The following is a 12,692-nucleotide window of genomic DNA, read 5'->3' on the forward strand; positions in this document are numbered from 1 at the left end:
AGCTTTCCAGCCCAGCTTGCCTGCTGGCTGTTGTTGCAATCTGGTTAGGCGATTGCGCTACTGGCGGCCTTTTCGACGAGGCCGGTGCCGTCATTACTGCCGCCCCAGGAAATGTCGTTATACTTCGGCGTACGCTGCACCGGCAGTGGTGAAAGAGTGTAGTTGAAAGACGATGGCAACGACAACGACTTCGAAACCCGTTCACTTGCGCCGTTGTTGCGAAAAAAATAACGGTAGAGAAAGAAATGTATCGCGCGACCATTGCAGCGACCTACTGCAGGCCAATTTCCCAGCAACAACAGTAGCGGCGAATCTATCGCGTGGCATGTCTACTAATCTTAGTCTATCAGCAATATGCAGTGGTCGCCACTGCCTTGTCCCTTGACGATCATCGGCCGCTTCCGCTGCATGTCTTGATGCCTCGACCCAAGACACAGCAGCAGCAGCAGCAACAGCAAGCACTAAATGGTGTTGTGCCGCTGCCCGTCGTTGGTCGCAGGGCGTACGGTGCGCGGTGGCTACATCTACTAGTAGCTAGGTTAGATAGTCATACACAGGTTCTTCAGAAGCATGAACACTAGCGTGTGTCTGTGTGTGACAACAGCTGTGGCATTAGTTCCAAAGCTACGACGACTAGAATGAGTCGGTAATGGCAGTGATTCTGTTTTGCAAATGCTGCTGCTGCTGCTGCTGAAGCTGCTGCCATTGGTAGTATCGCTGCCACAGCACTGGGGATGATCGCCGCCATTAGCATGACAACGGCGACGGTGAACTTACTGCTCCGCATGATCCGAACATGTTGTTTTCTACGTTTGTGAGAGCGTGGCTGCCTGCCTGCCTTTCCGTCGGAGTGTGTGTGTATTAGATTCGTGTTTTGGCGCAGCGGCTGGTCACACTATAGTGCCGCGACGCACCACATATGTTTGTTATTCGCGGTCCTCTGTAAGCTGGCTATTGAGTAACAAACAAGGCCGTCACCACTATCGCCACCACGTAACGCGACGACGAAAGGTGTTAGGTTCACAGTCCGCGCGTTGTTGTCCAGTTACGACTACACGCGCGCGCATGTTGTCTCTCGTTGTGTGCCTGTTCGATGTGTGGACGTCGTTTTCATCTGATTTTTGTTTCTCTCTCCCTCTTTCTCTACACTTATTGTCATCATTATTGTCTGCCACGGTCGGATTCGTGTGTTCACAACTTTTTACGCTCTTTGTGCCTGTGCGTTATTACAGCTCACCTGCGTAGCTTGCTCTCATCATCCTGAGGTTCGGGTTCCCAACCCCTTCCCCGCCCCACGCTACTAAACTCATATTTGTCCCGTTCAACCGAAATAAAGATATCAGCAGCAGCAACAACAAGCATTGCAGCGACCGCAGCGTCTATAACTGCAATAGCATCGAAGCTATCAAGGTTCATTTTCATCACTTCTGATCGTTGTTGTTGATATTGTGGTGCGCCAGAGAAAAAACGAAGTTGGCCCAACGTTCCGCGCGACGTGCAGTTGCAGAGACATACTTGAGAAAGGGGGGCAACTTCCGGGCAAAGGCAACAGCGAAGAAGACGACAACGACGACGACGAAGCAACAATAGCAGCAGCGGTAGCGGGCGGAATTCGTTCTAACGAGTCCAATCTCAATCTCAAAACGGACCACGACGAAGTTCGGCCGGCCGATAGACAACACGGCGCCGGTCGTCCCCTTCCCCTCCCCCAATTTTTGTCTCACTCTCGTTCTGAACGAAGATCAGTGACTGTATAACTCGCTACTTGTACCGGAGAACGGACAAACATTACAGGCATCTTAGCGGACTCGTGCAAAAGCCCGCTGCAGTCCATGCAGCGCGTGCAGCTCAATCTGAAACTTAACGTTAACTATATCAACGTCCATTTCAACTCAGGTAGAAAAAAAGAGCACCAGAAAGAAGCGAAACGGTCTCGTGTTTTAACAGCGCCTTACGCCTTGATTATATTCGATTAGCAGCGTCGTACGGCGACCACTATAACAACTACGGTACATCTACTTCATCCAGAGGCAGGCAGCACAAATCAGCCAAGAAATTCTGGCCCTAAGCGTAGTATGCCACTTCTCTGACCTGCTTCTTTGGTTATCATCCTCGTACAGACGTGACGGGCCGAGTCAAACGACTGACTAGTTTCGTGGTACGAACCACAGCAGTCACCGCCACTGCATCAACGACCTGCACAATTGTACCATTTTATTACCAGGTTCATCGACGCAAGCAGGGTTAACACCTCGCAACAATCGTATGCGCGAGAATTGACTGCACGAAATCATCATCAACAACTACAATCATAATGAAAGCTTCATCGTAACTACGGTTATCGTAATAACAGTAATAGGGACAGCAGTGTACTAGCCACAGTTACTACGGCAACGTGTACCATAACCTACTTCATCTTTTGTTTGTAGCAGCTTCCGTTTCGCCCATTCACAACCACACAGTGATAAACGTATACTGACACACAGTCATTAATCGTCTCACACAAACACATAAACATTGTCGTTGTGTTTTAAGCAAGCAAGCAAACAAACCGCTACGGGTCCTGCGACGCCACTGCAACTCATCTACGAACAATCCCCCCTGTCAGAGAATAGCGTCACATCTATCAAACGTCGTGCCGACAGGATATCACTGCAAGCAAAACAGTTAGCCCTCTATCCACGGCGGAGTTCCTGCGGCCCCGACAAACATCGACAGTACGAAGAATACTATAATAATTACAATCACATAACCGACAGCATTGAAAAAATCGCCGATTATCGACAGCAAGCTCGAACCAGCCAATATCATTGTTACCACCGCTAACAACAAGGCTGTCAATTACGAGATTTTAGCAGTCACTTAGGTGATAGCAACAGCTCATTCAAGTGCGGCCTGAGCGTTTTTGTTGTCGTTGTTGTGCTTTTCGTAAATTTCCCTCTTTGTCTCTTCCTCGATCACGGAGCGAATTAGTGACGGAACAGCCGAGCAGCGACGAGTCTCAATTAGTCCACCCTCGATCTAGCGAGAGCAACGGCAACAACCTGAACGGCAGCGTCCAAAGGCGACAATAGCCGCAACAGGAGCAGCAGTATTACACACCAGGCGCACGGAGCGGACAACAAAAACCTCGTCTGAAGGTGACGCACTCCGCCGTACAACAACAGAACAGCAATGGACACCTCTGTTAACACACCACCGGTCACGCTGACCGTCCGCATGATCATGCAAGGCAAGGAGGTCGGCAGCATCATCGGCAAAAAGGTGAGCGAGAAAAAAAGAGACACATGTGCATGTTAGCTCCGATTTAATTAGTTATGTTCATTGTTACTGTCGTTGTTCAGGGGCTTCCCTCATTTGTCATCGTTGCGTATTATGTCAATGGCAACAAACGACAACGGAAGCATCGTTTCGAATCTATAAAGCAGAGGGATCATCATACACAGGGCGTATTGGCAAAAAACAACAAATGTCCATTGGAGCTGTTAGTATAGGACACTGAACCCGAAACATCGAATTTGCCAAGCAACAAACCGAGTGTTTGATAAATACAAAACCACAACGCCGTACAATCAACAGACTTTTATACTGTGATGCACTTATGTATACATTGTGTAAGTGCAGATGTCGTTTTGCTGGTCCAGCTTAGTTGAGTCTTTCATGAATCAGCGGTATAATCTACTATGATATGGAATAGCGGCTGATATCGCCGAGTAGTCATGGGGTTTTTATGTTGTAAGGCCGTCCAGGTGTCTTCTCTCCTCTGACATTTTCGATGGCCTCATTTCGTTAGCTCGCAGTCTAGTTTTTCAGTTGATAACTAAGTCAACGGTCCGGTTGACGATAAAAAAAGTATACTTGAAATAATAAGTATACTTTTTATCTTCGCATTGATTCCACTAGAAGGCGAAACTAGCATTTGGTTTCTTTTTTACCCTTTCTTACTACTTGTCTCTCGCTCCCCCTTTTATTTAACCCTCTTTCGGCGTGTAGTCTTTTTTCTTTTTTTGGCTTTGCCTGTACCCCTTGGGAGCTTGGCTAGAAAAACGCCGAAGTAAAACTTGATAATAGGCCCATATTCGGTTGTACCGTACTACTCTCACATCACTACACGCAAACCAGTCTCATGACTGAGATCCTTTCGCTCCCCGCTTCTGCTGGAGAAAGATACCTTGGACTTATTCTCCCATTAGGCCAAGCAGATTTTTTGGCTAGGCGAAATTTGTCCTCGTTAGTGCCCTTTGCAAGTCGACCTGCCTGCCTGCTTGAGTCTGCTGGCGTCAACCAACCGACAGAAGAGGTAAGCTATCTAGCAACTACCAAAGCTAGCTCCGTGCCTGCCTTCATTGCACGAAAGTGGAAAGGCTTTACAAAATGGCTCGTCTGTAAAAATGCGCTTATAAAAATTGAATGAGGAGAACTCCTTTTCGATAACAGACTCTAGCTTCTCTTAAATTACGTATATATTAAACTTTATTGTCCAGATGTTTTCATTTCTGAGATTGGAGCACAAATACTGATACCCGCCCCTTGCATTTCAATGTATAGTTTCAATGTATAGAGTAGCACTCTGTAAATTAAATATTTACATCATTTAGCCGCCTGCAAGTGGCCGTGGATGTTGTTGCTGCTGCTGCTGTTGTCGTCGAGCTTAGGCTATATTCAATCGCACCTCTATCCAGCACTGATTATCTCCGCTGACGAAACACCAGCGGCAGCAGTAGCGCTATGGATCGAAGGCTGTAGAAGTCGCTACCGCGGCATTAGCTTCGAACGAGCGATTGGTTCATTAGCAATGACTCCGTGATATTTCTACGACAGTTGCTGCTGCTGTTGATGGTGTCTACGGGTGCCGATATAGACCAAATACGGAGAAGAGCACTGTGACAAGGCAACATCGTTCAGGGTCGCCTCCAGGTCCAAATGGCGTTTTTCGCCTACTCCTCACAACATAAATGCGCTGGCTTACTGATTGAATAGCCAATAAATAGTGGAAGAGAAGAGGCGTCGAGGGCGCGGCCAGTGGGGTGTAAAAGGTCGGGAACGGAGCAGGGGATTGCAAGCACTCCGAAACGGGTTCGTCCGAGACGACGAAGTCGTGCCCAACGGTCGGTGTTCGCCCTGCATGGGCGTTGGCTGCATTTGCTAGTATTGTCAACCGAGTCCGTCCAACACCACTGCTGTGCAGACTGTGCCAATGTTAGATGGAAGAATTTTCTTCTGCATAAGAGACAAGCGAGCAGTTTCTTTTGCGTTAGAAGATTTGTAGTGGTATGCAAAAGTAGATTACGCAGGCTCTGCTGGTCATAGGAAGAATTCTCTCTCGGTCTGATTGATATAGCGATAGTGACTTACTTGTTCCAAGCGATCAACATAATGCGTACACGCTGAAGGACTAGGTGGCAGACCACTGCACGATGGAGAAATACGTGGGCTCGAGTTCCGAAACGATGCTGTCTGTGTCAAATTAAATTTTACTTGCGCAGACAAAACAAGGCAGTAGCAATATTAAGGTGAACTTGTACTAAGCTCGAGGCTTTAAGCGCAGCATATTATCATTCCTTGAATTTATCTGTAACGCTGACAGAATATATTCCGGTCTTCCTGGCAATCATAGTCTAATATTATTAGTTGACGCTGTGTCCTCCACGTAGTTTTAAAAGTATCTTCTATGCCCGATACATTTAACATTGCCACTGTGTCTAGGACGTTCTTTTGTCATGACCGACCCCGATTTTTGTCGGATCTCATTGCTCTTTTGGATTAATTAAGGATCCTACCTCAGATAACGATAAGACACTCTGATTTACTGCACCGTCATCAATATTACCTGTTGTTCCCTTCCGGACTTGAACCAATGTTTCCGAACTACATCAAAATTAGCACACTGGGATTAACGGGATCAGTTGAGCTTGTTGCCGACTGAACCGTTCTGGCTACTTTGGAATCAGTTGGATATTACTCGCAGAGCAATCAGTCAGTTAGCAAACATCGACAAGAGTAGCACAGGGGCGCAGGTTAAAGCTCAGTAGAATCAGCTCTCATCACTAGTGTCGAATAAAAGATCCATATTTACCTTCTTCTTCCTTTACTACACGCATCCAAAACCTTTTGATTGCCTCGCTTGTCCCGTCGTTGCTTGGCTTGCATGGCGGGCCAGCCATCAGCCACCCTCGGGCTGTTTGGCCAGACAGTAAGTAGTTTCGCAGTTACTTCAGCACTGCAGCTAATGATGTAAATGTTCGAGTTTAGCCCTAGATCGGCAAACTTGTTTGGCAAAACTCTCCAAAGCTGTGTGCGCGTAGTAACCCACCTTCCTTTCCTACGGAGGCTCTTCAACCCTCCGACGTCTGTCTGTCCATCCAGCCAGCCAGTTAGTTGTCCGTTGGAAAACCACGCTTGCATTGCTAGCCACGCAGTCTCACTTTTTGCGTCCATATTGATGTACAGTGATGATCCTGGCCATCGTCGCGGTTGTTGTCATGCTACCAAAGGCTTTTCGGCAGTGTTTATCTAAATTTCGGCGACCCCCCCACCACCCCTGAACCGGTAACTGGATGGTTTGGTGTTTTTTTAGCTGTTCGTTGCGAAGTTGCGAGGCCGCGGTGTTAGCCGATCTGCCAGCGAAACGAGCAGTGTGAGTGTAGTCTTCGTGGTCGATGTTCGGCGACTTTTTTTTGCCGCTTTTGTTAGCAAGGATCATAAAAAGTATTCCTGCCGGTACCACGGCGGCAATTGTTACGGCTGTGAGCAGTACTAGTTCTGTTGGAGCGTCTTGCTACCCTTTTACAACTTGTACGTGCGTAGGTATTAGTAGTTAGGCTCGTCGTAGCATACGCCTTTTTGCTGCTCCTACACGTCTGATTCGTTCGTTCGCCGTTGTCCTTTCGGTTGTACGAGACGACCAACGACGATGACGACGAGACCCGTACAGAACGATCGCACTTAGATAGCTCTCGCATGCTCCCCCAGCCCCGCTACCAAACTCTGAGAAGGTGTACAAGAGGTCCCGAGAAAAACTGAACTTTAGGTTCCCTCCACTCTACCTACAATACGGACCAATCTCCGAGACTGAACCGGCGATGTTTTGACCTTTGCTGGTACTGGAAGCCGTTCAGATACAGCGATCGGCAGGTATGTTCGACCAACCAATGGATTGAACTAGAATGGACCGATGAAAAAACTGGGGCAGCTGGGGTACCAAAGAGGATGTAAAAAAGACCACCACCCTACACATAAAAATTAAGAGAATCTTTGCACCGTTTACTGAGGTCTCCCCCGATCTTTTTTTGCTGCTCTGTAATTATTATTATTGTATGTCACCTTGAAATCTTGCGCGCTGGGCTGTGAGAGCTCAAACGCGAGCCATCTTCTCTTCTATCGATTCGATCTATAACGTTTGATAAACGTTGGTAAACGTCCAGTAAGCAGGATGTGTGGTGGGTTAGCACCAGAGTTGGGGAGAAAGGGGGGAGGGCAAGTGAGCGAACAAGATTCGTGGACGGTAACGTCGTTTTCCCTTTAGCTAGCATAGTTTTGAAAAAATAGAAAGCTGAGTGAGCATGGATGGGTTTCAGTGCGATTGCTTCGCGCATACTCAACTTACGACCATCTAGCACTTTCAGAGGGTGGTAGCGGGCCTAGAGCGACCAAGCTAGCTGATGGACGCCTTTAGGCTGCATGAAGAAATGATCTTGAGAACAAGTTGGTTAAGAGTGTGTGTGGACTAGTTGTTAGGGGCCTTTACACTAAGGAGCGAAGGCAGAAGTCGACGTCAGTCCTAGCGCGTCCCGCTAGAATGCCAGCAAGAGAAGTAGCTATGTGTGCCACAGTAGCAGTTGGGAGAATATCAAATGACTCCCGGATATTATATGTAAAAGCCAGAAAACAGAGGGTCCGCTACCCCGTCACTTCGAAAATAGGATGGCTAAAGTATGAGACTCGTAGAATTGCGATGTGAACGTCGAAACGCTTTCGACAGCTATGAAGGGTCTGCTAGCTTTGCTGCGCAAGGAAGCAAATAGCGAACAGTTGCACCGAAGGTGGTGGAGCGGTACTACGTTGTCAGTAATACGGTTGTGCGATGCCGTGGAGCGGCACGAGTACACGAGCACGTAGCACCGAAACGAAAGTAGCGACTTAGCCTTTCACTTCATGGAGAAAGTAAACGGCGACGATAACAGGAAGTAAGATCTTCGACGCCCACGACGGGGTACTATGTACAACTACCTAGCCACTCTCCACTGGATACCCTCACGGAAAAGTAGCTGTTGTGATCTTTCTAGGTAAACGAAGGACTGAACACGCGATTAGTCGGTGGAAGCTAAGGGTATATACATCAGTTCTACAGCTTTTAGCAATCGTTGTTGAGAAAAAGGCTGCTCTTGCAGAAGCTGCAGTCAGTGGCGGCAACGGGAGCGGCACCAGTTGGCAGGCAGTCGTAATGGTGATGCTAAAGGAAGCGAAGACAAACCAACTGACCGGAGGGTGTTTTTCCTGGGCACCTTCGCTTCGTTGGCTGCTTTTAGCGATGATATGGCCATCTACTGCTGCTGCTCCGTAGATCCTTCAGTTTGGCCTATACCGTACACAAATACAGTAGCAGTAGTAGCAGCAGGATCGGGGACTGATGGCCGTTCTTTTGGTGGAAAGAAGCTATAACTGCAGTTGGGATGGGAGCAGAGGGCTGTTGGGTGAACGGAAAAACCTCTCTACTCTGTTGTCCCGACATACCGCCGATCCTTGATGGCAGAAGATACTGCAAGGCAATAGCAGAAACAGCCGCAACAGCCGAGCAAAAGATGGATACATTATCGTTGGCCGCCGCACTTCATTTTCACGGTGACCGTTCTGTGGGTTGGTCGTGATCGTGCTGGTGCGTCTGGGATCGACCGCTACCACCGAACTAGCGCAGTACGCACTGCTGACGGAACGGCATGGGTTGTTTAGCGAGCAGTGGGCGAGTGAGTTAGTATATAGGGGCGTGGGGATTGAAGTAGTCAGGCAGGCAGTGGCGGGTGGCGATGGGTGATCACATACGAATACGCACGAGCGAGTGGACTTGCGGAGCCGGTTGCTCCAGTAGCAGTAGCGAAGAACAGAGGGCACAAAAGGACACGCGGGTACACTGTATCAACCAGAATGGCCTGCCAGATGGGCTCTCTTACTGCTGCTGTAGCTGCGGTTACCTTCATGTGCTGTGTGAAAAAATAGGGGCCAACGAACATAGGAAAATCGGGGTTGCGTGCAAGTAAACAGAGAGGCAGGTAACAAACCAGCCAGCCAGCCAGCCAATAAACGACGTAAGCAAATGACCAACGAGCCAGGCAGCTGCACAGTTATATTGCTGCAGCATACAAGCCACAAATGAAGCGAGCTAAAGCATACTGCTGGAAGCTGGGCCGACCGAACGACGGGGTACTTTATTCGCTGGATGTTGAATAATTGACGCGCGCGGCAGCCCACCTGACGCTAGCCAGCCAGAGAGGGATGCCTGCTTGGCTACTCATTCGGTTCGTCGTCGGTCGACTCAACCCGACCGAGCCGAACAAAGTCGTACTCACTCCCAATCTTCTTATGCGCTCGTTCGCTCGCCCGCTTGCTCGCTCACTACCTGCCCGTACACCTCAGGTAATAGCAGCAGTATTGAAGACGACCACTGGCGTATTACTGAGCTACGAGCTCCTCCACTTCCGCCGTCGCCACAGTAGCTACTTATTCTTTTACTTTCGTTGCCGCAGCTGGAAACCTCTCCCGGGTGGAGCAGTCTTTGCGCCGGCAGGGTTTCCGCCTGCTGCTGCAGCAGCAGCTGCGCCATCGCCACCGCTAGGGCTTTACTGGCTACTCAGTCGCTGCTTCTGCGCACATTTCGTTCGCTTCAATGTTCGCTGCTGCCGCTGTTGCCGCCGCCACCGCCGCCGGTGCCGCCGCTGCTGTTGCGGAACAGCATCAGCCGCAAAAGTCGCAGTGCGATGTTCCGAGGGGACTGGCTTACACCTACTGCTGCTGTTAAACTACACTCGCCGCACAGAGTTACCCGGCGTGAGTTTTAGTGGTGCAGCTCGATAGTGGGGCAACTTACCTACCAGCGGAAGCAGTGGGGACAACAACAACAACAACAACAACAACAACAACAGCAGCAGCAGCAGCAGCAGCAGGAACCGTAGAAAAGGAAGAATTACCAGCTATAGGGTCTAAGGCAACCGCCGCTGCCAGTGCCATCGTTCGTTCAAGCAGTCGTTTTTTCTAAAGCCCTCTGCCCGAACCTGGCCAGGCCTGGCCAGTAGTCTAGGTAGCGGCGCTGCCGCTGTTGCTGCCTTAGGCTTACCTGACCTCGCCTGCTATGACCCGGTGAGCTGGGGGCAGCTTGCTTAAGGCCTGGCAGACGCGCAGGGCCAAATGGGGGAAATCATCTTGGACTGCGTAAATGGGGAAGTGGGACGAAAGTCATCGCCAGAGGAGGTAGAGGGTTGAAGCAGCCATAAGTGTTTAGATGCGGCGTTCCTCAGGTTAGGTAAAGATTGCGCAGTAACGACATAGACGCAGGTGATGGCGATAGTAGATATCCTAGCAGGGTCGGCTGAAAGTCAATTCGCAGTCGTCGCATTGGCATATATAGAACTGGTGTTCCTACTTTAACAGGATCAAGACACGGCTTTATACACAGGTGTACAGAGGCTGTGTGACCCCCCTGGAGAAAGGGAGGTAGCGTAGCAACGGTGATCGCGGTCTTCGCTGTAGAAATGATAACATTGCCAGCCGTAGTAGTCACATGGCAACAGCGGCGACGGCGGCGGTAATAGGCAAAAAATGATGTTAAAGGCGAAATGAGAGCTATTTTTAAAAAAGAAGATTTTTACAGAGTCACCAGGCAATAAAGTAGCCCGCTGAAGGGCCATCGTCCTCCCCACGCTCCGCCACCAGCGTGTTTTAGATAAATTTTTCTTACCACATATCTTTTGCTTGCCATTTCAAAGCCTTTGCTACTGTTACCGTTGCATCTGTTGTTGTTGTTAATAGTTGTGTGCTGAATATAACAGCAGGTACCTACTTTCGTTTAGTTGATTCCATTGTGTAAAGACCTAGCAGTAAAGCCTGCTTACAAGAAGTTAGGCAAAGAATCGAAAAATGTAGTCGGCAGTTCTTACTAATGAAAATATAAGTGTCCAGGCGTTCGCTCAACGCAAAGGCAAAGCCCGCGAGTCAGGGAAAGCAAAAGTTAGTGAACAAAGAGGTAGAAGAGGTTTGGCTATTTGTACACCCCATATCTCATCTCGCACTCTCCCCCTTGTCAGCCAATCACTCGGGACCTTATTGGAACTTCTGTTAGTGCATAGAACCTTTTATTATTAAAGGCTATTATTTCTAAGTCTGCTCAGATTTCTTAACAGTAGCTGGGGGCAGCTAGTTTTGACCACGAAAGGAAAAATGACGATTGCAATGGCTAAGCCTTACGAACGAAGAGCCCGTACGTAATAGAGCCTGTTTTAGCTACGTTGACCTATTTGCGAGCGCAGTTCGCTCCTACTGCGCTATTGATGGCTGACCAACACGATTAAATGTAACTATCGTTAGGTATGTATTGTGAAAGTGGTGTTTTTGCGTGAGTTCAACCAGTGGTGTCCAAGTAAAAATACCGTGAGTTCATATAAGTTTAAAAGGAAAATATATAGAAGAAATAGAATAGATGTTGCAGTCTGTGTTTTAGGTTCGGTTATTCCGGCCACGGCAAAAGCCAGAAAGAGTTCCTCCAGCTGACCTGGTAACGTGTAAACCTGGCTTACGTTTTTTTTAGTTAAACACTGTGACAGACAACTCGATGTGGATGGTCATTGCCTTCTTGTTTTGATCAAATGAATGAATAATTCAGGAAGCTGGCAGATTTGAAAAGTGGTCGATAAATCTAAGCTCATAAGGAAATTATCAACCCGTGGATTTTCTTATAATTGAGGCTTGGTAACTGATAATTTACTGTATGCGTTGATCGTCTGACTCGTGTCCCGCATCCATTTAGTGCTTTGCAATGGGATTTACGAATTGATTTAGTGACGACGGGGTTAACATGAAATTTCATGCGAGTATTTGCCGGTCAGCGACACACTGGCGCGGCTGTTATCGCGCGATAGCAGGCAAATCTGTGTTTTCGCTTAGCTGCGTCCCATTGATGCAGTTACAGCCGGCGTCACTACCACCCGTTTTCAGCTGCGTGCTTTCTACTGAGAGCTCGGATGGTTCGAAAAGTTACCTTTGGTCTGTTCGGTCGAACTGCAATGGGGGCTTCGTAGCGTGGAGCACGTTATTTCTCATACGGGTATCCACCCGTATAAGTTCGTAGTGGTTGTGTTGGTGGCCGTTGTTACTGCCATGTTATTACCGTCGCGGTCGCCGCTGCTAACGCACCCACAGACATGAGGACGCACGCACGCGCGCGCGCGCGCGCACGCGCGCACGCACACACACACATGCTAAAGATCGTTGCTAGCAGCACAGGCTCATTGTCATAAATTCTGGATCAAGTCGGGATGAAGCGGGTGACTTTCCGCACGTCGATATGTTGCCGAGTTACTCATGGCAGCAGCGATGGCAGTAGTAAGCCTAGGTGGCGGTAACCGTGTCCATCTTCGTCTCCATGAATGATCGCTGCTTATTTATGCCAGCGCCAAGCATAAGAACTGGCGTCATTGCAATATATC

General features: G+C 48.8%; 1 protein-coding gene across 3 annotated transcripts in view; it reads left to right on the top strand.

Moving 5' to 3' along the window:
- LOC111267268 (poly(rC)-binding protein 3) overlaps positions 1-12,692 on the top strand; it is a 60,741-nt gene that overhangs the window by 8,708 nt on the left and 39,341 nt on the right. For all 3 annotated transcript variants that reach the window (XM_022845469.2, XM_086971271.1, XM_086971270.1), the window contains exon 2: positions 1,233-3,264. In XM_022845469.2, coding sequence (XP_022701204.1) covers positions 3,175-3,264 — 90 coding nt within the window. In that variant the 5' untranslated portion in view covers positions 1,233-3,174. The remainder of the gene's footprint in view (positions 1-1,232; positions 3,265-12,692) is intronic.

The sequence above is a fragment of the Varroa jacobsoni genome, unplaced genomic scaffold (genome assembly GCF_002532875.2).
Source record: "Varroa jacobsoni isolate VJ856 unplaced genomic scaffold, vjacob_1.0 scaffold_123, whole genome shotgun sequence".
NCBI lineage: Eukaryota > Metazoa > Arthropoda > Arachnida > Mesostigmata > Varroidae > Varroa > Varroa jacobsoni.